The 22055-nt window shown below is 49.6% G+C and overlaps 1 protein-coding gene across 1 annotated transcript in view; it reads right to left on the bottom strand.

Moving 5' to 3' along the window:
• Positions 1-17993, bottom strand: part of CIB4 (calcium and integrin binding family member 4) — a 44814-nt gene extending 26821 nt beyond the window's left edge. The window contains 3 exon segments of the mRNA XM_057497349.1: positions 9976-10066; positions 17445-17479; positions 17937-17993. Coding sequence (XP_057353332.1) covers positions 9976-10066; positions 17445-17479; positions 17937-17993 — 183 coding nt within the window.
• Positions 17994-22055: the final 4062 nt, after the last annotated feature.

Genomic DNA, 22055 nt, shown 5'->3' with positions numbered 1-22055 from the left:
TTTGACTCTGGTCGGAACTGGAGACAATAACAGTAGCTACTTCCGAGGATTGATAAGAGGATCCAATAAGATGTGACATGAGGATTGATAAGAGGTTCCAATGAGATGTGAGGTTCCAATGAGATGTGACAGGAGGCGGCAGGGAATGCTCACACTCTGCATATGAAAACAGAGCACCTCTCCAGCTGTGCCCCAGACAACAACGTCAAATAGAGGTTGAGCAAACTGCAACCAGGTGAGTAGTGGGGAGTGCCTGGCACCGCCCTCTTCTAGAGGCACCACCTGCCAGGATGCACTGGGGAAGGGGCTGTACTTGGCCATCCCTACAGGCTCCCTGCACCCCCATCCTTCCCAGCTTAGAGCTGCAGGTTATCTAAGAGGTCCTGGTAGAAGGATGCAACCAAGAAGGAAGGAATTGGCCCAAGGCCAGTCATCCAGCAGAGGAAAAAGCTGCAGCTAGAACCCAGAGCACTTCCCCACCTTCCAGGCTCTCCTAACTACCTGGTGGGAGGCATCACACATGTTTGGAAGAGGAGGAAACTGAGGCACCCCCAGAAGAGCAGTGATGAGTCCAAGGCTGTTGGTGTCAGTGGTGCAGCCAAGGCTGGTGGCCAGATCCCATCTCCCTGCTGCTAACTGCTTCCTATATCACTGAGCTTTTTCTGAAACCAACCATTTCTTAATTCTTTGGCTAAATGTCTAAATACAGATTTTTGCCAATTCAGAGCCCTGCTAACTGATGGAGTTGTCAGAAAAAGACCTAATGATGCTTGAAGATGCAGGGAGTAAACCAGCTGCCAAACTTCCCTCCCGGCTCTGACTCTGCATCAGGGAGTCCAGACCCTCCCCCTGGGAAGAGGGAGCGACGCTGGAGGTGGGGTCTGCTGCCTTTCAGCAGCCCTGCAGCCCGGATGAGTTGCTTAGCTCCTTCGCTCCTCTGCTTCCCTCCTCCAGGGGTTCGGCTGAGGATTAAAGGAGGTGATGTGTGTGAGACATCCCCGCACTGTGCCCTGCACAGCATGGATTTCAGGGCAGGCCGGGGGTGGGACAGGGTAGCCAGCTGGCCGGAACTCTGCTGAAGGACCTTGTGGCCATGCATGCGGTTCTGGGTGAGGTCTCCCACTGCATTTGGGGAGGTGCTAGGTCTCTGATCAGCCCCCAGTATTTATCTTGGGAGAGGGTGCTGGGAGAGCCATCTTACTTCCTCTGAGATGAAAGGCTCAGAGAGCCCTCAGGCCCTGTGAGATGGAGCTTGGGGTGGGGCCTGGGAGGCTTTGTTCTCTTCATTCTCAGTGGAACATTTGTTCCACTGAGGAGCCTGGGCCCCGGGGGAGGGGCCTGGCTTGGGGACTTGGGAATCAGACAATTCCCAGGCCTGCCACAGGATCCTGAGAGGCTGGACTCTGGCAGGGGCCCTGCCAAAATGAGCTGGACCCAAGTACAGGCCTCCCCAACACACAAGATGCACACACGTGACCTGCTGCCCAAGGGTGGGCTTGGGAGAGCATCCCAGTTAGAGGTGAGAAAAGCCATTCCCCCCTCAATCACCAGCTGTCCGGGCCACCAGCTCCTCCCCATCCTCCTTCCTGCCCCTGCCACATGCAAGTGCACACACAGACATACACCTGCTTGGTGACCTTGATTTCACTTTCCCCCAGAAGACAGAAAAGTATAGAGAACAGAAATATTTTTGCAATTGTGTGGCTTTGGCAGAGCTTTTAACTGTGCACAGACTCAGTTTTCTCATCTGTAGAATGGGGAAATACCACTGCTTTATAGACCTGCTAGGATCATCAAGTGCACAGTGTGGAAAGGGCACGTGACTGATGGCAGTAGACATTCGGGACTGGAAATTAGAGCTGCTCTGACCATCCAATCTGCTGCTCTTTTTAGCAAGCCAGGGAGGCTATCTGAGGGTGGATCACCCTGGGTCAGGCATGAGGATTACCACTGTGTCAGGCTGTCCCTGTCTGGGCTGTGGGTGATCAGACACCCCCACCCAGCCTGCTGCCTTCTCTTGTACTGAGTTCTCTGCCCTCTGGCCGAAGACGGAGTGCTGGGGGGACCGCCGAAAGAGGAATGTTAGGAACAGGCAGGCCAGCTCCTCACAGGGGAACCTGATCTCATCCGGAGTTTCCTCAGGGTGTGGTGAGGGTTCAGAAAGCTGTGGGGACAGCCTAGGCTGGGGTCAGAGGCCTGGGTTCCAAACTTGGCAACAACCTTGTGCAGGTCACACCCTGTCTGTGGACCTTGTTTCTTTATCCATAAAGGCCTGTTCACCCTTGGGAGGTGCGGTGAGGTGATGGCCCTGAAAATGCTCTGACAAAGTTGATTGAAAAGCCAATCTGGAGGACTGCTGGCATCCGGGTACTGCCTCCCCTCCACCCAACCTCTTCTCAGCAGGGCAGGTGGATTCAGTCTCTCCAGGTCTACCATCCCCCATGAAAAAAGTACTCAGGAATTCAAAGGCCTCTGTGACCCCTTCCAGACCAAGTTTCTGAAAGACAGAGCAGGATGGTCATTTATAATAGCAGCGTTTTCACTGGACAAACTGCCCACCCACTCTGACCCTCTGCTTCCCACGTATCAGTGTGGATGGTAACTCAGCCATTGAGGCTGTGCTGAGTTGATATGCAGGTGTCAGAGTGCCAAGCCCGGGCCTGGCCCAGCTGGTCTTTCCGGGGCTCCCAGGGAGGGGCGCTGGGCCCAGACTTGCATGGCTGCCCCAGAAGTTACGCAGCCTCCTAAGAAGTGGTGAGGGGACTCTGGCAGAGCATGCCCAGGGTGTCTCAGGCTGGGTCTCCAGCAGGGGCTATACCCACTGGGTAGTGTGGGTGTGCCTGCCTGGGCCTCAGCATCGGGGAGTGGGGGCCAGAATATAAGCCCTGCATAGACCCCATGGCTTCTGATTCTCCTGTTTGCCCTTTGGGCAGGATTTCATGAGAAAACCTCACTCAGAGCACAGCTCGTAGAGCTACTTGCCAGATGAATGGGTGGGAACCCATTCATCAGACTGTCTCCACAAATGTGTCTCATCTGTGGAAATGTCTCCTTAGCAATGAAGTCAAGGGGACAGGAGTGTCATTTCCCAGGGGTAGACAGGGAGGAAGGGAGCTCCCAGCACAGTGTAGCCTGGCTGGGCTGGATGGTGGTGTTGGGACAGAAAGGGGGAGTAGACAGCATGGGAGCTCTTGAGGACACCAGCTAAGTGGAACATTTGGGAGGTTTGGAGTGGAGAGCAGAAGAGAGAACTTCTGGAGAGAGTGTAATAGGGTCTTTCTGCACATGGGACTTCAGCCACAAGACAACTGGGGGTTAAGCAAACATATGTGTGCTGAAGTCCGAGACCTCACCAGTCCTCTTTCCCGACTTAGCCCCAGAACACTGGCAGCAAAAACTTTACTCCCACCTTCTCTAGAGAGGCCTCAGGAAATAGCCCTGTCAGCTCACCCCCGAGGGAAGCTCGCAGTCAATAAACCCCAGTAGATAAACAAAGATTCCAGCTTGGACACAGCTTTTCAGCAACCACCCCCAACTCTTCATTATGAGCAGATGATTACGAGATACCCAAAGAAGGCCTCTGACATAAGACTGAGACCCAAACAAGCTGGTGGAAAAAGCACCTTGGAAAAAAGATTGGAGAAGACTTTGCCTCTGGGAAAAAGAGGATAGAAAGGAGTAAACAGACAATAAAAATGAACTCTTGGAAATTCAAAGCATGATGGTAGAAATGAAAAACTACATTAAGAGGATAAAATTGGGAAAATCTTCCAGAAAAAAAAAAGAGCAAGGAGACAGAGAAAAAAGGAGAGAAGAGAGGAAAAGTGAAGGATTAATCCATGATGTACAACATCAAGACATGAGAGTTCCAGACGGAGGAAATAAAGAAAACCAGAGGGGGGAAATAATCAAAGAGAATAATTCATGGGAACAGCCTAGAACTGAACGACAGTTTCCAGATGGGATGGGTCCTCTACGTGCCCAGGACACAGGGAAAAAGACGCACACCAACTCACATCATTGGAAAGTTCAGAATACTGGGGTCAAAGAGAAGTTTCCAGAAAGAGAGAGAGAGAAAAAAAAGACAGGTCACAAAAAAACATCAGGAAGCAGAAAGGCTTTGGATTTCTCAATAACAATAGTGGAAGCTAAAATGCATTAGAGTGATGCTCTCCAAATTCTGAAAAATAGGACACCCAGCCTACAATTCAATTCCATCTAAACTCTCAATCAAATGTGAAAGCAGAATAAAAATATTATCAGATATGTGATAGTATAGGTGAGGTGTCAAAATATTTGCCCCCAGGCACCCTTCCTTAGGAAGCTACCTGAAGATGTGCTCCACCGAAACAGTAAGGAAGTAACAGAGAGGAAGACAGGAAGACAGGAAGACAGGAAGACAGGAAGACAGGAGACACAAGATCCGAGGGAGCGGTGACAGGACCCTGGACGCTTGGGAAAAGAGATCCCAGGATAACGACATGTACCAGGTACCAGGCACAGAGAACAACCCAGCCCTGCTCTGAGCGGGTCAGAAGGCTCATAGAGAAATTTCACTAAGAGAATGGAATGTATAGAAAATGTCTCACTTCTGGATACATTAAGAGGAAATGTAGAAGACTGGTAGAGGTTTGGTGTTGACTTGATAAGTGCACAGAAAACGAAGCAAAAACAATGATTATATCCAGGAAAGACAATAATAAAAAAATGTGCAGAAAGGGAAAGAGCCACGATCTATTTCATGGCTTAGTTCTTAAGAGCAAATACATTCATAATGATGCAAACACTACAGACTGATATAACCAAAATTATTCTATAACTATACTGGGAGGACAGGGGCATGTGGAATGATGTGCAGGATACACAGTGGGAAGGGAAAGAGCTAACCCTCTATTCCAGGGGAATTGAAGACTGAGATGTCAAAAGGGGTCAATACAGTGTGCTCTTTAGAGACATGGAGGCAAGTGCCAAGAATTGGCCGAGAGCCGAAATGTTTACCTCCAGAGAAGGCAAGTGGTGGTAACACTCACAAGGCAACTGGACTCTTGGCATGCATGAATAATTTTGATTTAAAAGCTAAAAAACTTAAAAAAAATACACTCCCATTCCTGCTCTCAAGAGGCTGAATAGATATCAGGACTTTCCCTTGCTGAAAGCCTTTGGAGTGAGTTCTTTGCCAGCTGTGGGAACACAGGTCTGGCCTCTAAGCAGGCATCAGAACTGCTCAGAAAAACTGGGGAGAGGTAGAAACCAAGATGGAGAGCCACACCAAGAGTGGCTCCTGACTCCTCAGGCAGGTTTTCCAGTCTCTCTGTGCTTTACGGAGTGGATGCTGGGATAAAATGCAGTGAGGGTGGGGCTGTGCACAGACCACCTGCCCGCAGGAACCCCAGGAGGAAGATGGGAAGAGGTCAGAGAAGTGTGGTGCCCACTTAGCATGCGAGCTTCCATCATACTGGCTCTGCGACCCCAAGATCTTCCCTGGGATCCTGCTGCCTGCTGTCCTGGGCCCGGAAACTAGAAACCCAGGCCACACACCCCCACTTCTCATCCATGTTTACAGAAAGCAAGACCATTATTTACAAGAACAGAAACATTGAGCTAATTACTTTTAAATACGCCAAAGAGAGCAGCAGACAAAAAGAAAACAGAAACTTCTCAGTGAAGAGGCTACCCTGTCCCGGGCCAGCAGGGCTTTTTTGTCTCCAGGCTTATCCCACTCCCCCTCTGCTACCCAGGTCACCCTCTCACCTTGCTCTCTGCCGACAGGCAGACCCCTCCCAATATTAACCAGCCCAGTTTTTCCACAAACGAATCCAAGTCAAGAAAACAGAGCTTTCTTCCCGGACCACTCAAGACCCTGAGCCAAGTTATAGCAGTACCCAGAGCTCCCTGGGGCCCAGTTCTTGAAGCCTTTCCAGAGATGTGTTTTGGGCAGTGTGAGTCATGGTACTCCCATCCTTGGGGCCACAGAGGATGCAAGGATACGTGGGCCCGCACCTCCCAGCAAGCCTCTTCTTGCTCATTTTGAGAAGCAAGCTTCCTCCTTTGACTAGAATTAGAAAGACATGGAGGGAAACTTTACTCCCAGATCTAAATCCTCCAAAGCTAATCTGAGGACCTGATGATCAGTGACAAAATTCTTGTCCTGGTAACAAAGGGAGAAAAATAAAGAAAGACAAAAAGGGATGGGTTTGGGAAGAATTGTTCTTACTTCTGAGATTAGATGCTTCTTACATTTTTGTTCTAAAATTAACATGTAAAAAAAAAAATCAAATGATGGTGAGTGTGGATGACATTTTTTAATGTCCCTACTTGGCAAAATTAGAAAGTTGGCATCTCTAGCTAGCCCTTCCTCAAGAAAAGAAAAAAATTTTTTTTGGAAATTTTATTGGACTATGAAAGTCCAAAGTCTGGGACATACTGTGATAAATGACACAAAAGAGAATAAAGACCAGGGCCAGAAACACACAGAAGAGGGCCTCAACGCCCCCAGTGTAGTCTCCCCCTGATACCCGAGTGTGCACTAGGACACCCCCAATAAAACGTTTGGCCGGCCCCCACTTGGGGCCCTCCTGGGATAGGGAGCTCTTTCCCTCAGCCCACAGCTCTGAAGAGCAAGCGCTTCTTCATATCGTCGAGGAACCTGTGTCCTTGGCCCCAGGCCTATGCCCGGGAGAACCTGGAGCCAGGCCTTTCCTCTTCCAAGGAAAATGGGCTCCACACTACACCCTCCCACCCAGACTTGGGCTGGGGTCTGTTTGCTTCCTCGCCACCCCATCATTCCCCTTGTGAAGTGACTTGCCTGAGATCACTTGGCTAGCAAGTGAGCTCAAGCCCAGCTCTTCTCCTGGCCCAGTGGCCTGTCCCCCAGGTTTCTAGATTTGGTGACAGCTCAGTGTCCTCGATTCATGAGCTGATCTGGCTGTTCAGCACCAGTTGGAAAAGCAAAAAAGAAACCAACATAAAAAAACAAGTACAAAAAAGTCATTGTGATCCAAGTAAACGCATATATCTACATAGAAAATGTATGGAAGGAACTACAGTAAACAGTCATGACAGCCATCCCTTGGGGTGGGCAACTAGACAATTTTCATCAAGTTTTTGCATTTCTGTGTTTTCCAGTTTTTCTACAATGATCTGACTTTTACGCATATTATAAAATAAAATATTGACCACTTGGGAGGATGAAATAAGAAATGTAAAAGTACACTAAGCTCGTTCCAAGAGCCTGCTTCAGTTTCCATCTGCGGTCCAACAAGCAAGCTCTTGGGGGACTGCGGCACCAGAGCCCCGCCCCCGGACCCCAGCCCCGCCCCGTGGGCGTGGCCTACCCGCTGACCCGCCCACAGCTCTTGGTCACTGATCTATACAGCCGCCCACATTCGGCTACTTCCGCCCCAGCTGCTGGCTTCTGTTTGGTGAACCCACAGCCCACACTTAGGCCAGACCATCCGCTCATTGCCAGTGTGACCCGCCCAGCTGCCCTCCTCCAATCTGCTCAAGCCTACCTCTGCCGCTGCCCCCACCAACCTCCCCTTCCCTGAGATGGCCCAGAGGCTAGATGGAGAGCAAATGGAGAGTGCCGTCCGTGGCTCATCCCTGCCTGTGTGTTCTGGAGCACAAGTTGCACATATTTTTTGACAGACAAGACTAATGCTTGGAGGGCAGATGTGTCATACATTAAGTGTGATGCTGCTGGGCTGGGACCCAGACCTCTGACCTAGTCCAGATTAGACCCTAGTCAAAACAGAGCCCTCAGGCCCCATTAGGATGTGCTGGGGCCATGCTGGGGCCACAGGTCACCAGATACCCTTCATGCCAGCCCCCCAGGGAAGGTCTTTGCCAGGCATGCCTCCAGGGCACCTTGCAGATGCAGGCACAGGGTCAGCACTGATTAGAAACGGAGGGATTGGCATCATCGAGATGATGTGACTCTGCCATCACCGGGCCCAGTGTTCCCTCTCTGGGCCTCAATTTTCCAATGGATGAAACTAGAATAGGCAGAGTTTGACAGTGATCAGACTGGGTGGTCTCTAAGTTTCTTCCCAGGCTTAATATTCAAACATTCTGGGACTGAGCAGTGACATCATCCCCCACCCAGGGAAGGGGGTACAAAAGCTTCCCATTCAGGCTGCCCCTCAGCCCAGGTCCCTGAGTGAATAGTCTAGGTCTGAGAACATCCCAGCCACTGCGTGTATGAGTTAGCACACGTGTGTATGCCCATGTGCATGTGGGGGTGTGGATATGGAGATAAGCACATGGGGGTATGGAGGGGTGGATGTGTGGGCAGGGGTACCAGGAGGACAGGCTCCCCATTTTGTATCTGGCACAGGTACATTCCCTAATTATTTCACATTTTGAGAATTCTGCTCCTTTCTGCTCCAAGACCTTAGCTCTCAGCTCCTTCCATCTCACTACCCCTCCACCCTGTTCTCATCCCTTTGTTTTCTCCATTCTGGCCTCTGTCTCAAGCCCCAGCTCTGTGTTCTTTCTCTGTCTTCACCCCAGAACAAGGTCTGGCACTTTGGAGGGGCTGCAGAGCCGTCAGTGAATGTGTGCCCTCTCCATTCGTGTGATGTCTCCCTCAGGACTCTCCTCCCACTACCCCCTGCCCTGGGTCCCTGCCCCTTTTCCAACCGGTGCCCACAGTTCTCAGAGCCCATCTTGTTCCTGACAGAAATGAAGATAGGCCCTCTCATTGCACAATGATAAATGCAAACCATTATTCTGCCCAGATCAGAATGAAAAATCGGGAAGCCTGACAGTGCCATGATTTGTTAACCTGACATTGCCTCTCTAAGCACTGCACAAATTTTAATTAAAACCTCAGGAGTGATTGGGGAGCCCTTTTATTGTGCATGTCTGGGCTCTTCCAGGTGCCCTGGAGGAAGGGCAGGGCCTTTGCACAACAGACACAAAGGCTCCAGGATGATCCCTAAAAAACTGGCAGTGGGGGTGCTGACCTCTCAGGCGAGCACAGCATGTTGGAGTGCAAGGAGCCTTAGGGAACACAGGAACACAGGAAAACTCCCAGCCACCCCACCACTCTACCCATGTCACAAGTGAAGAAACCGAGCCCCCAGGAGTGGTTTGCACAAGGACTCCCCTAGGATGAGGGCAGGGTGTGGGTGGGTGTGGGGGAAAGGGGGAGGGTCATGGGATTTAGCCCAGGAAGAGTGGGGACAGCCAGAAGAAGACATGAGCATTCCACTCACCCCTGTCATCCCTCAGACTCTACTCAGGGAGGACTGGATAAATCGAGAGGCAGAGGGAAAGAGGGGACGAGGGCAGGAATGCAAGTGTCCTTTCCTATAGTCATCACGCCTGGAGATGGAAGGAGGCAGGTTGGAAGGGCAGTCCCCAGGCTCCAGTCTTGCTCCTGGCTTCTCAAGGAAGAACCTGAGAAAATTCACAGTTCTCTAGAAAAGCCTTAGTCCACTGAGGCAGCCTGAGGAGAAGGGAAGGGCCTGGGGTGCCACACTGGCTTCCCGAGGCCCCAATGCTCTTGCAGTGGATCCTGATCTTCCCAGTCGCCCATTTTAGGGTACAAAAGTTGCAGAGAGAACAGGCCTGCGCAGGGGTCCAGGTCAGTCAGTCGTCAGCAGGCCCTGGGGTGGGTCATAAGCTGAGGGTCATTAGGGAATCACAGGCAGGCCCTTGGAAGATGGATCAGCAGGGCCAGTAAGAGCCTCCACCTGGGCCCACCACCTTCATCTGTGAGACCTGGAGCAAATCACCTCACCTCTGTGCACCTGAGAAATGGCAACAGTCACCACATCTGTCCATATGATGTGAGAAGTATTTGGAAACTATGCCCTGTGGGGCCTCTTCCTGGAGGCCTATGCTCCCCTAGTGAGGCTGCCACCAGCCAGGGGCCCAATAGGAGTGCCTGCCCCTTCCCACCCCTCCCAGTGCCCTCAACCCCTCAGCAGATCCAGTGACAACCACCCTGCCCCACCATCCTGCACTCACTCTCAGGGCCGGCAGGGAGCTGACCTGGTCCGTGGTCAGCAGCACCTCCTTGTAGTACTTCCCAGGGGGACAGAGCTTCAAGTCATGGATGCTGAGAAGAGAGGCATGAAGTGTTGGGGAATGGAGACCAGCAAACCCCCACTCCTGCCTGGCTCTCCTTGGAGGAAGAGGAGTCAAGATTGATTGACACAGGAAAGGCAGTTAGCAATCATTGCACCCTTCTAGAAACATCCTGGGGCCTCCAGTGTGCTCAGCACACCGTGCGGGGTTGCAAAGATGAGCCACGTGGGAGGAAAGGTGTGTGAGTGTGTTGAACAGCCTCAGTAAGTATTCGTTACAGATGTTAGGGCCAGGAGGGACTCCTGTCCTCACGCAGCCCAGTCCCTTGTCTGCACATGGAGAAACAGTGATTTTTTGGGGAAGCCAATGTGCCACCTCAGGCCATCTGCCCAGCTGCACCCTCAACCCAGAGAAAAGAGGTCACTTAGGGTGTATGGGTGAGTCAGGATTAGAACCCAACTGCCTGTGGCCAGCAAACCACACAGCAAGCTGGTTCCACAGTGCAGGACTGAGAGATTGTCCTCATCGTTCCTGCAGGCTGTGTCTCTGTCTGGGCCTCCGTACTGGCTCCAGGGCTTTGCTTGTGAGTGACAGGCCAGAGGCTGAGATGGCTGTGTGGCCACACAGCAGGGCCATGTGACCCCACTTCACCCCTGAAGTGAGGAGTTTCATCATCCAGAAAATAGGCAACAATGATGCCTCTTGGAGGGCTGTGGTGGGAGTTCAGTGTGCAGGAGACTCAAGGGTGTGTGCATGCACATGTGTGTGCATGTGTGTGTGTGTGTATGTGTATGTGTGTGTGTGTGTGTGTGTGTGGTGGGGTGTGGAACCACAGGCTGGTTAAAAACAGTTTCTGGAGCCAGACAGACCTAAGTTCAAGTCCTGACTCTGCCACTTGCTAGTTCTGAGACCTTGAGCAGGATTCTGATTCTACCCAACCTCAGTCTCCTCATCTTTGTAGTGGGGCAAATAAATATCCCCTCAAAAATACCTGAGGACTGAATGAGAGGAGGTGTATCAGCTGTCAGCATGGAGCCCGGCACATACAACTGCTTGCATTGCAATGGCCCTGGGGACATCCCTGCACCCTCTGCCTCGTGTATATGCTTCTCTCCTGCAGCCCAGATGGCCTGTGCCCATGCCCTCCAGAGCTCAGACCTAGACTATGACGGGAGCTCTCTAAGCTGACCTGGGCCTGCCCTCTTGTCTTCCTCTACAGTCCTCTCACTTTTACTCCTCTCCTCTCCCCCATTAAATCTCTAATCTCAGCTGAGTGCCAGGAGGCAAGCAATCCAACCAAACTAATTCATACTCAGGAATGAGTGACTAACAGTCCCCTCATTGTCACTCCCAGGGTGGGTGGTTTGTTAAATTCAAAGGAACCTCTGATTGGTGGAATTTAGGGACACGTGACTAAGTGAAGCCATGAAAGGTGAGTTTATGAGTGGAGCTCTGGGGGTAGAGAAGGAGGCCCTCCCAGGGCCCTGATTACGGTAAAGGGCTGCCCAACACCAGAACTTAGCGTGATCTGCTCCCCATCTGGCCACTCACCCTTTCACAGCTCACTGGCTGGAAACATGTCTTTCAGATCCCAGCCAAGGGAGAGTGGAAAGAAAATCATCCGTTCTGTGCTTGGTATTGTTTTCCCCCTGCAGACAAGCTGATCCCTGCTGACTGCACCCCCTTCCCGCCCCCTGGCCTCTGGTTTCCAGATGGCTGTGGCCCAAGGCAGGCACCCACGGGAGATGGAGGTGGTGAGAGAGAGGCGGGGGGATTTATCCCTCCCTCTCTCTGCTGGCCTCAGCAGGCTCCAGCAGCATCTCTGTCCGTGTCCCTCCTGTAAAGGGCTGAGTAGCCAGCTTCCACAGCTCCAGCTCCCATCTAGGCACCTCAGGCCTTAAGGGGCAGGGGGTGGGGGGGCAATGGCTAGTCCCTAGATGTTTCCCTCAGCCTCTGTGAATAATCCCTTTACCCTAAAGTCTCTTCAAAGACCCCAGCTGAGTATGCTGCCTGTTTGCACTGGGACGCTACCAGATCAGTCAGGTAGATCCACCTGGATCCCCATCCCTCCCTTACTACAGCGATCTGAGGCAAGTTGTTTGACCAATCTGAGCAGACAGACCTAGGCTCAAGTCCTAACCCTAATGGCTTGTGCTGACCCATGGAAAGGGCCTGACAATGGGGGCTGGAATGTGGCTATTCACGGAAAACAGGCTAATCAGCCTTGTAGGGGCCATGCCCTGTCACCAGAGACTATGCTAACAAGTGGCAGGGAGTCGAAAAGCAGGGTGTGGCACAGGTGAGGGGAAACATTCTCCAGGGAAGTGCAGGGTCTGGAAGGAAAGCCATCCCTGCTGGTGTCCATGGCCTACAGCCAAGGTGGGGTGGGAGTGGCCAGCCCAGCTAAAAGGAATGTTTTATCACTGTCGCTGTTAGACTTGCTGGAGTAAGGTGAAAATAAAAAGCAGACTGACTTTCAGTAAGTTTTGTAAATTTTTAGGAATTCTCTGAGGCCATGCCTGCCTCGTGGGCGGGGCCCAGGGTGACCACTCCCACTGTCCATCATGGTTCCCCACCAGGAGTGGGCTACTGCAGGCTGCCAACTTTCATGGATATTTTTCAAACAATCAGCATGATACTCTTGCAAAGAAGAGACCATTATCTCTTATTTACAGACAGAATGAAGTCTCAGAAGCTCAAGGAGGTACAACAACTTGCCTGAGGTCACACAGTAGAAAGTGTTAAATTCAGAGGGCAGACCCCAAAGCTTTTTCTCAGAACCCCTGAGAAGGGGGTGTCAGGACTGATGAAGGAAAGAGAAGGAACCCCCACTGCCATTGCCACCAGCTCTTCTCATTTATCAGGCTCATTATCTTGGTGAATCTTCCCAACAATCCCGTGGGAGAGGTGTAGGGGTGGTGATTTTTATAGATGGCTATACTGAGGCTTAGAGAGCTTGAGGGGTGTGCCCAAAGTCATACAGCTTGGAAGATATGAGTAGGGGCTGAACCCTAAACCAGGTTCTTCCAGCTGTGCTGCCTACCCCTAAAGGGCCCAGCCCCACCCCCTGGAGAGCCCTCTCAGGGTGGGGTGCTGTGGGAGGGCCCTGCCGGGACTTCATGCCTTCCCAGGCCACCGAGTGGGTGGGCTGCCCGCAGATGAATTGTGGCTGCATCTCAGCTGCCACAAAATGTTCTCCTCCAAATATGGATCAGCCTGCTCTAAATGGAACTCTGAATTAATCACTAATGGACTTAAAAGTCAAAACCATTTGCAAAACTCACACGTTCAGCCTGCCCAGAAATCAGGCTGCCCTTCCACACCTAACCCAGACAAGGGGCGGGGCTGTCTGCAGGCTTGGAGGCCCTGAGGCAGGGAGGCCACCAGCGGGCTACTCGCCCTCTGCGGGACCTTGGACCTTCCACATCCCCCCGTGGGCTTCAGTTCCCCCCCTGTAGAAGGAGAGCCTCAGTGATCCCCCAGCTCCTTCCAGTTCAGGCATCCTAAAGCTGTTTCCGTGCCTCTCGCTGACATCCCATCTGTCCCTTGCCTCTGAGGCTCTCTATTTTAGTGGTTTTCATCTGGGTTCCACATTAGAATCATGCGGGGAGCTTGTGAAAGGACCTGTGCGCACCCCTAGAGATTCTCTGCTGCAGGGCAGGCAGACACAGACAGGCTCTGTAAGCTTGGTGTTACCCCTGCACTGTCAGGGCTAAGAACGCGACTTGCAGTACAAGCCTTGAGTTCGGCTCCTGCTGTACCGGCTGGGCTCCCTGGGCCATGACATCAATAGTCCTTTGCCCTGCAGGTATTTATAAATGGGCCTGCCTTTAGTCTGTTTTGGCGCCATAATCTGCTACTTCTAAGCTGTGTGACTTGGGAAAAATCACTTCATTTCTCTGAGCCAGAGAGCCTGTAACCACTCTGCCTGCTGACCTTCTGGTACTCCCAGAGGCCCAGGAGCTAATGGCCAGAACAGGGTCTGGAGACTGGAAAGTGTTGGGAGGAAAGCGTGGCCTCATTACAGCCGTTAGCTTGTAACCTCCTACTACAAAAAAAAACACTTCATCTCTCTCTATATATATTTCTTCTCCTTCCCCCAACCTCCTGATAGAAAATGACTTGCCTCAACTAATTTGTTTATATTACTATTATATAAGTATTATTTTCACATTTACATGTATTATGATATATGTGTATTATTCAAACATTGCTCACAGACGAGCTCCCTAGTGCAACATGATTACATTTTCTTTCTTGTTAGACCTTTTGTTTTCCTCAGAGTTAATAATTACTTTGTTTTTTGTTTTTTTTTTTTTGCTTAGGTTTCAGTGTAACGTTCTTCCCCAAACTTTCTGCAGAACTATAACGTTCCTCCCAGTAGCTCTATACATCACGTCATCTATAGGTTCGTTCTGTTTTCTTGGGGGCATCTCACCTGGAGCCCCAACTCCCTAGTTCTAATCTGGACCCATTGCTTACTAGGTCTGTTGCACCATTCATTGTCTTCATTGGTTTTTCCTTCACTATCACCCTTGTAATTCATTTTTCCTTCCTCTGTGTTAAAATCCTTTGTTTCCTGGATCCTATGTCTTCTTTTTACTTAGTATGTTTACTAGTGTGAATGGAGCACATTCTCCAAAAGCTTCCTGAGAGAACATGCATCAGAGGTAATTTTTTTAGAATTTGCATGTCAAAAATATTGTTACTTCACCTTTATTCTTGGTTAATAGTTTAGTTTTCACTTAATTCTAGATTGGAATTTTTTTTCTTGGAATTTTGAAGGTGTTTAGCCACTGTCTTCCAACATGAGTCCAAAACTATTCTGATTCCTGATCCTCTGTGTGTATTTTTTTTTCCTCCATAGAAGCTTTTAGTATCTTCTCATTATCTCTGGTGTACTGAAATATTACAGTGACATGATTTAACATAGGCTTTAAAATTTTCTTTCCTCAAATATCTAGTGTCCCCTAGCTTTCAATTTATACTTAAGCAGTGAGGTTCTAAAAAGCTGACCAGAAGCTCATTCCTGCTTATCCTTGGGTAGGTGACCCTGAGTCACCTCTCTCAGATGGTAGGCTCCTGCCTTCTGCTAGGCTGGGGGAGGGCTGCCAAGTGGACTGCAGGGCAAGACAAGGACTCACATAAGACTTCCAATCAACCTTTCTGTTGCCACCTGACTCGTATCCTGGCACTCAGAGGTCCCTGGACTTTTCTGAGTTCTTGATTCCATCATCCCGACCCATTTCCAGGCAGTCTGCTTTCAGCTTTCTGCTCGGCTAAGTCTAAGTCATGGGTCTCTCTGCTTCCCATTTTTGAAATTTTTGTTGACCTCTCTCATCTGCTGTCATGTCTTTATGGGTTTCTTTCTTTTTTCTAATTCCTTTTAGTAGAGAAAACAGAGATAAAAGATGTGTTCTAGGTTAACTGGAGGTCCTGTGCACTTTGCTTTCTTTACTTAACAATATACCTTAAAGATGGCGCCTCACCGAACCAGAAGCTGCCCCTCCTTCTCCCTTGGGGCAGTATCCCAGTGATGGATGGACAGACTGCATGTATTTCATCCATGCCCTCTTGACGCAAGTGCGGTGGCCAGGTCAAAATGCCTTTCCCTTTCTGAAGCAGCCTTAAAGGCCTCCCCTGGTTCTCTCCTATTATTTAATGCTCTTGACAACTGTTTTACATCCTATGGTGCTCCCCAAGATGTAGTCTTCTGGGTCTGGAGACTCATCTTGGTTGCAGCTGCAGAGAGCTCTTTCTGGTCCCACCCCACCCATCTGGGCATTTCTGTCCCCTCTCAGTGCTTGTCCCGCTCTGTCTCACTTGGAGGTCTCCAATATGGAGGAACAAAAGCCACTCCACCCACCTCTCTGCCTTCCTTAGCAATGGCATCCCCAGCCCCTCCTAGCACTGACCCATTCCTGTTCTTCAGGCGCGGAAGGGTGCAAGCATCATGAACAGGAGCTACCCAGGGGTGGGCATTGGTCCCCCGCACTCAGGCACGGACTGTCAAAAGAAAACCAGAGGGCTTTGAGAGAAGCTGCTTAGAGAAGTGGGGACTGAGGGGGAACTTCCCTGGCTCGCCTGCTGCGACCTGCACCCCCAGTACAGCACAGATGAGGCCATTGGCCTCCCCATGGTGAGGCTGCCTTCAATGGGGGTGGGGGAGGAAGAGGAGGGAAGGAGGGCCTGGGTGGGCAGTTCAGAAGGGAGGAGTCCCTAAGGAGAGCTTTCTTCCCAGGACATCTTTCTCAGAAGGCCAGTAGAGAACAAATGAGGACGGAGGGGCTGTGTCTAAGGCAGAGAAACCAGACCCCTCCACGCTCCTCTCTCTCGGTTGATCCCACCGTGCTCTCTCCTCGGCAGCGTCTGGGCATGTGTGTGTGAGGAGCCCTAGGGATGCAGAGAAAATGCTTGACCATCTTGGAGTGGAAAGAGGAACAAGCATGGTCGTGCTCAATTAGTGAGAAAATAAATTGGTGGGACCCCTTTAAAAGGCAATATTGTCATACCAATTGCAAATTTAAACATATCTACCCTTTGCCCAGCATTTCTATGGTTAGAAATTTCTCTTTTGGCTTTACTCTCACCTGTTGGATAAGCTATTTGAACATATATGTTGAATATAGCTTTATTTGTAAAACTAAAGGCCATAAATGACTCAAGTATACTTCATAGGTGGTTGGTAAAATGAATTACCATCTTCCATAAGAAGGAAGGTTCCATAGCCATTAAAAAAGAAGGAGGCAGAAAAAAAAAAAAAGAAGGAGGCAGATAGATCTCTGTGCTTTATGTAAAACCAGCCAAGGTGAAAAGTTAAAAAAAAAAAAAAAAAAAGGTCCAGAACAGAAAAAATGCTACACTACAAATGGGTAATTGCTACAGTATGATAGGATAAAATTTTTGAAGGATAATATGTAGGTCTAGCTATGAAAAATTCTTTTGGAAGCCTAAGTGAGAAACTAATTGAACAGTGGAGAAGCCTGGGAGCTGGGGCATAAGATATTTATTTTTCATTTAGAACGTTCTATGCTATTTGAATTTTCTAGCCAGGCTCACATAATTTTTAAAATTCTATTTTAGTTTTGGTCAAGTATTACTTCTTAGAAAATATCAGTAGGTATTATATCGGTAGTAAGATATGGGTCGTTTGGAGTTTTGCCATATTTTTCTAATTTTAAAAAGTGAGTGAATATTAATTTTGAAAGGAAAATAATGTTGCCCAAGACTGTCCCTGGTCACTGCAGGTCCCCGTGTCCTGGCTGTCCTTCAGTCCCCATTTGTGCCTTCTCTGCCTGCCCTGTGACAGCCCGTCTCCAGGGCCCCTTGGGTCTGAGCAGGGACCAGCGTAAGACCCTATCAGGGCAAGACCTCAGCCCAAGGGGAAGGAAAAGGGCCCCTCTACTCACCACAGGATTTCATTTCTGGTCAGGAAGGTCAGGGCCTACAATAAACCCAGGGAGGTGACCTGTCTACTCCATCTGGCCCTGCCCTGGCCCCCTGGGGTCTGGGAAGGAAAAGCCCATTCTCTCATCCCACAGCTGGGGAAATGGACACATCCCAGCCCTCAGAAGTGGGTGCCCGCGGTGGTGCCAGAGGAGGAAATGGTGCCCCTCTCTCCTCATCATCTCTGATGGCCCTGGGATGGATGGGCCATCACATAGGCACAAACCTGGAGGGAGGATTGGAGACAAGACTAGAACTGTGGCTCTGGAGCCAGAGACAAATGAGGAGGAAGCCTCAGAGGCCTGGCCAGGGTCACATGGATGCCGGCTTAACAAAGGCAAAGGCCACCACTACCCATCCTGGGAAACTCCCCAACTTCAGGCAGGAGTTTTTCCACTTGTCCCACCTGCCTTGGGACACCCCCACCTCTGCCCAGCATCCCATGCCTGATCCACCCACCTGTATTCCTCCAGGTCCTCCCAGTGCATCTGGTACCTCAAACACTGCCCCATGCCAATGCCCCCTTCTCTCTGCTGGCAGTAGAACCTCAGCCCCAAGGGGCTCACCAGGGTTGTGCAGGCAATCCAGTTGCCATGGTGACCTAATTCCACCTGCTGCCCATTCTACCTGAACACCCCAGCAGGCCAAGAAACAGATTCGTTTGCTGCCTAAGGCTAGTAGACATACCCACACCCCCTACCCCCCAAAACAAGCAAAAAGGCAGCCAGATGGCAGGTTGAGAATCACACGGTTGGCTCAGGAGTCACACTGCCTGCATTTGAATCCCAGACCTGCCACATGCTGACAAGACATGTGACCTTGAGCAGACTACTCAACCCTTGTCTTCATTCCCTCATCTGTAGAGTGGGGGTGATAATCATGGCACTGCTGTGAGGATTATTTGAGTCAATACAGGTGACAACACCTGGCACATAATAGGTGCTCAATAAATGTTAACCATGAGAACCACCTCCCAAATGCTGTGCCAGGCTGGAGATGTGATGAATTAGCACAGACCTAGCCTCCAGAAGTGGCCTAAAGATCCCAGGAAAGGGCATTGCACCCGATAGGTCAGGGCTCCTGCAGTAATAAGGGCACACTCAAATTAGGGTACTTTTTGAAGAGTGTCTAGTAAGGGCAAGGCCAGGGTGCAGGGAAAGCATCCAGGTGAGTACAGAGGCCCGGTCTAGTCATCAGAGCTGCTACTAGTCCCAGCCCCCCGCCCCGACAGCACACGTGGAATAAATACCCCAGCGTCAGTCTTTGCTCTCCCTCTCGTCTCCTGTGGGGACAGAAAGCCTGATGGAGAGTGAATCTGGAAAGATGGAGAAGTCCAGCACAGCCACCCTGTGACAGGCCAGGAGGTCCCCTCTCCTGCCTCCAGGATGGTCCACACATCTGTGCCGTGCCTGTGTCTTGGCTCTAGCCCACGACCTTCCACACACGTTCCTAGGTAAACATCCCAGGGGTTTTCTCATGGAGCTAATTCACATCTCCAGGAATGCAACCATTTATTTTCCTTTATCTGTCCTCCAGAGATGGAGCCTGACAGAAGAAACCCAGGAGCCTTGGTCCTTGATTTCCTTGAAGACAGAGGTGAAGTATCTGTACTGTGCCAGGAACTTGGCTGGACCCTGGAGGGAGATGAGTAAATATGGTCTCAGTCCTCAAGAAATGGGCACCTGCCTCTCTCTCTCTTTCTCTCTCTCTCTCTCTCACACACACACACACACAAACACACAAGGGAGATTGAGCAGATGTCATCAGAGAAGGAATAGTGCAGGGTTACAAGCATCTAGAAGAGGAAAGACTGCCAGGAAAGAAGTCTTTACCTAGGTGGTGCATTTAAGTGGCTGTTTTAATATCATGGTTAAGAATATGGGTTGACTGCATCACCTTGGGCAAGTCATGAAACTACTCTAAGCCTCAGTTCCTTCATCCATAAAATGGTCATAATAAATGTCTACTTTATAGGATTGCTGCGAGGCTAAAATTAAATGATAGATTTAAAAAAAGCTCTTATTGAGCAAGGAACCTGGCACATAAAGGGTAAATAATATTATTATTTTTTAAAGTTGGGTTCAAAAAAAAGGGTAGGATTTCAGCAGGCAGAGTCAGTAATTAAATCCCATCCTCTGGGAGGCCCTTTGAATGTCTGCTCTCATTTGTGGAGCAGCTTCTCTCTGCCAGGTGTGTCCATATAAGCTGTCCCCCGTGATGCCCACAGCAGCTCCGTGAGGTCGGCAGGATGTTGCTCCTTTCCTCTGGGGAAGATGGAAGCTGGTGAGGCACACCTGTGCCTTGGGGTCACTGGCTGGCAAGTGGGCAAGGGAGGGCATGATGCCCGGGAGTGGATGCAGGCCTGGGGATTCCTGCAGCTCAGGGTGGGGCCATGTGAACTGGGGAATCACACCCCAGAAGGCTGCTTCCTTCTCGAGTCTTGCTCAGTTTTCCTGTTAAATGGAGGTGCAAGTGGCAGCATGGCACTGGCTGGTGTGTCCTTTAACACCTGGGTGACACTCGCTAAGAGGAGAAAAACAAATTAGGGAACAGCCCTGCAGTTCAAAGCTTATAGCTACTTACTCAACAGCTATTTATTGAGCTGGGCAGCGTGGATAGAATGAGTAAGTCGGACAAGGCCCTGCCTTTGCCGAGCCAGACACGCAGAGGAAAAACAATTTCCCTCAGACCGCGATAGTGCCGTGAAAGGAATAAAGCCAGCGTGGAGGGGGGCGGCGCTGGGAAGGCTTCCTGAGGAGGCACCACCTGAGCAGAGACCCGAGTGACAAGGAGAGGCGAGCCAGGCTGAGCGGTCGGCAGCAGCTCTTCAGGCCCCGAAGGCAGGAACGTCAAGCTAGAATTTAATAACACTGTTCAGTTGTTTATATGGTGCATTCCATTTTGAAAATGATGCAAATTTGCCATTTGTTAACTGTGATATAAAGTTTCCATTATAAATATATGTTTAATTAAAAGAAATAGGAGCCCATTTAAAGAAAAATATTAAGTAAATAATTATATAGGAGGTAAAGGAATGTGCCAGAAATCACAAAGCTCTTTCTCTCTTCTCTCTCACACGCACACACACACACAAGTAACCAGGGCTTGTAAACTGTGCTAGCCTTCTCCCCCTTTCAGTTTTCACCACCTCACCTCCTCTGTCCCTGCACGTCCCCAATCACTCTGTGATTTCTTCCTAGACAGGGTTTTCATTGGTTCCTACAAATAACAATAGTAACAGTAAGAATATCACCTTAAATTTGCACATGCCTCTGTAATGCCAAAATGCTTTTTTATGACCTGTCTCATTTGCCCAAGAAATAAAAGCCTAAGTTCCCTTCAAGAAAGAAAGAGAAAAACCAGCCATAGGATTCTGCCTTCAATACATTAACCAACCAGCCTACCTACTCCCCTCCAACCTGTTAAACCTCTCAAAACCCCCCTGCAGAAAGGTATTTGAAAGAGGTATAACTGAACAGAGAGCAGGCCCCAGCCTGCCCCACATTCTGCATCTTTCCCTCCAGGGTCTGCCCTGGCAGGAACCTTCTGCCTAGATGAAATGCACTCTTTGCAAGGTTTCTGTCACCTTCCAGTGAACTCTACAGACAGTTAAAGCTGCAACCCCTGCCCAGACCTTGATTTAGATGTCTCTTAACCTTTAAAAGGGGCTGAAAAGGAACTCACATACAGGATACATAAAAAACTCTCACAAAAGACAAATAACCCAACGGAAAAATGGGCAAAGGATTTGAACAGACATGTCTCCAAGGAAGATATACGAATGGCCCTGGATATGACAATATGCTGATCAGGGAGAGGCAAATCAAAACCTCAGTGCGATACCATTGTACACCCACCAGATGGCCAAAATAAAAAACAGAGAGTAAGTGTTGGTGAGGATGTAGAGAAATTGGAGCCCTCATCCACTGCTGATGGGAGTGGTAACTGATGCAGCCACTTTGGAAATGAGTTTGATCCTTCCTCAGAATTGTGAAGCAGAGTTACTGTATGACCCAGCAATTCCCCTCCTGGATGTGGCATACACCAAAAGAAATAAGAACATTTGTCCACGTAAAAACTCACACACAAATGTTCATAGCAGCACTCTTCATAACAGCCAAAAAGGGAGACTGCTCAAATGTGTGTCAATTGATGAATATATAAATAAAATGTGGCATATCCTTACAATGGAACACCATTCGGCAATAAAAATCAGTGTAGTATTGATACATGGTACAACATGGATGAAGTTTGGAAACATTATACTAAATGAAGGAAGCTAGTTTAAAAGGCCACATATTGTATGATTCTGTTTATACAAAATGTCCAGAATAGACAAACCCATAGGCAGAAAGTAGATTGGTGGTTGTCCAGAGCTGGGGGAGAGGATACTGGGGCTTTACTGCTTATGGATATGGGGTTTCTTTCTAGACTGATGAAAATATTCTAAAATTAGGTGGTGGTGATGATTACACAACTCTGTGAATATACTAAAAAATATTGGTTGTACACTTTAAGAGTGAATTGTGTGGCATGTTAATTATGTCGTAATTAAATTTTTATTAAAAACAATT

This window comes from Manis pentadactyla, chromosome 2 (assembly GCF_030020395.1).
Source record: "Manis pentadactyla isolate mManPen7 chromosome 2, mManPen7.hap1, whole genome shotgun sequence".
In the NCBI taxonomy this organism is placed as follows: domain Eukaryota; kingdom Metazoa; phylum Chordata; class Mammalia; order Pholidota; family Manidae; genus Manis; species Manis pentadactyla.
This window is presented reverse-complemented; position numbering and strand designations above follow the sequence as displayed.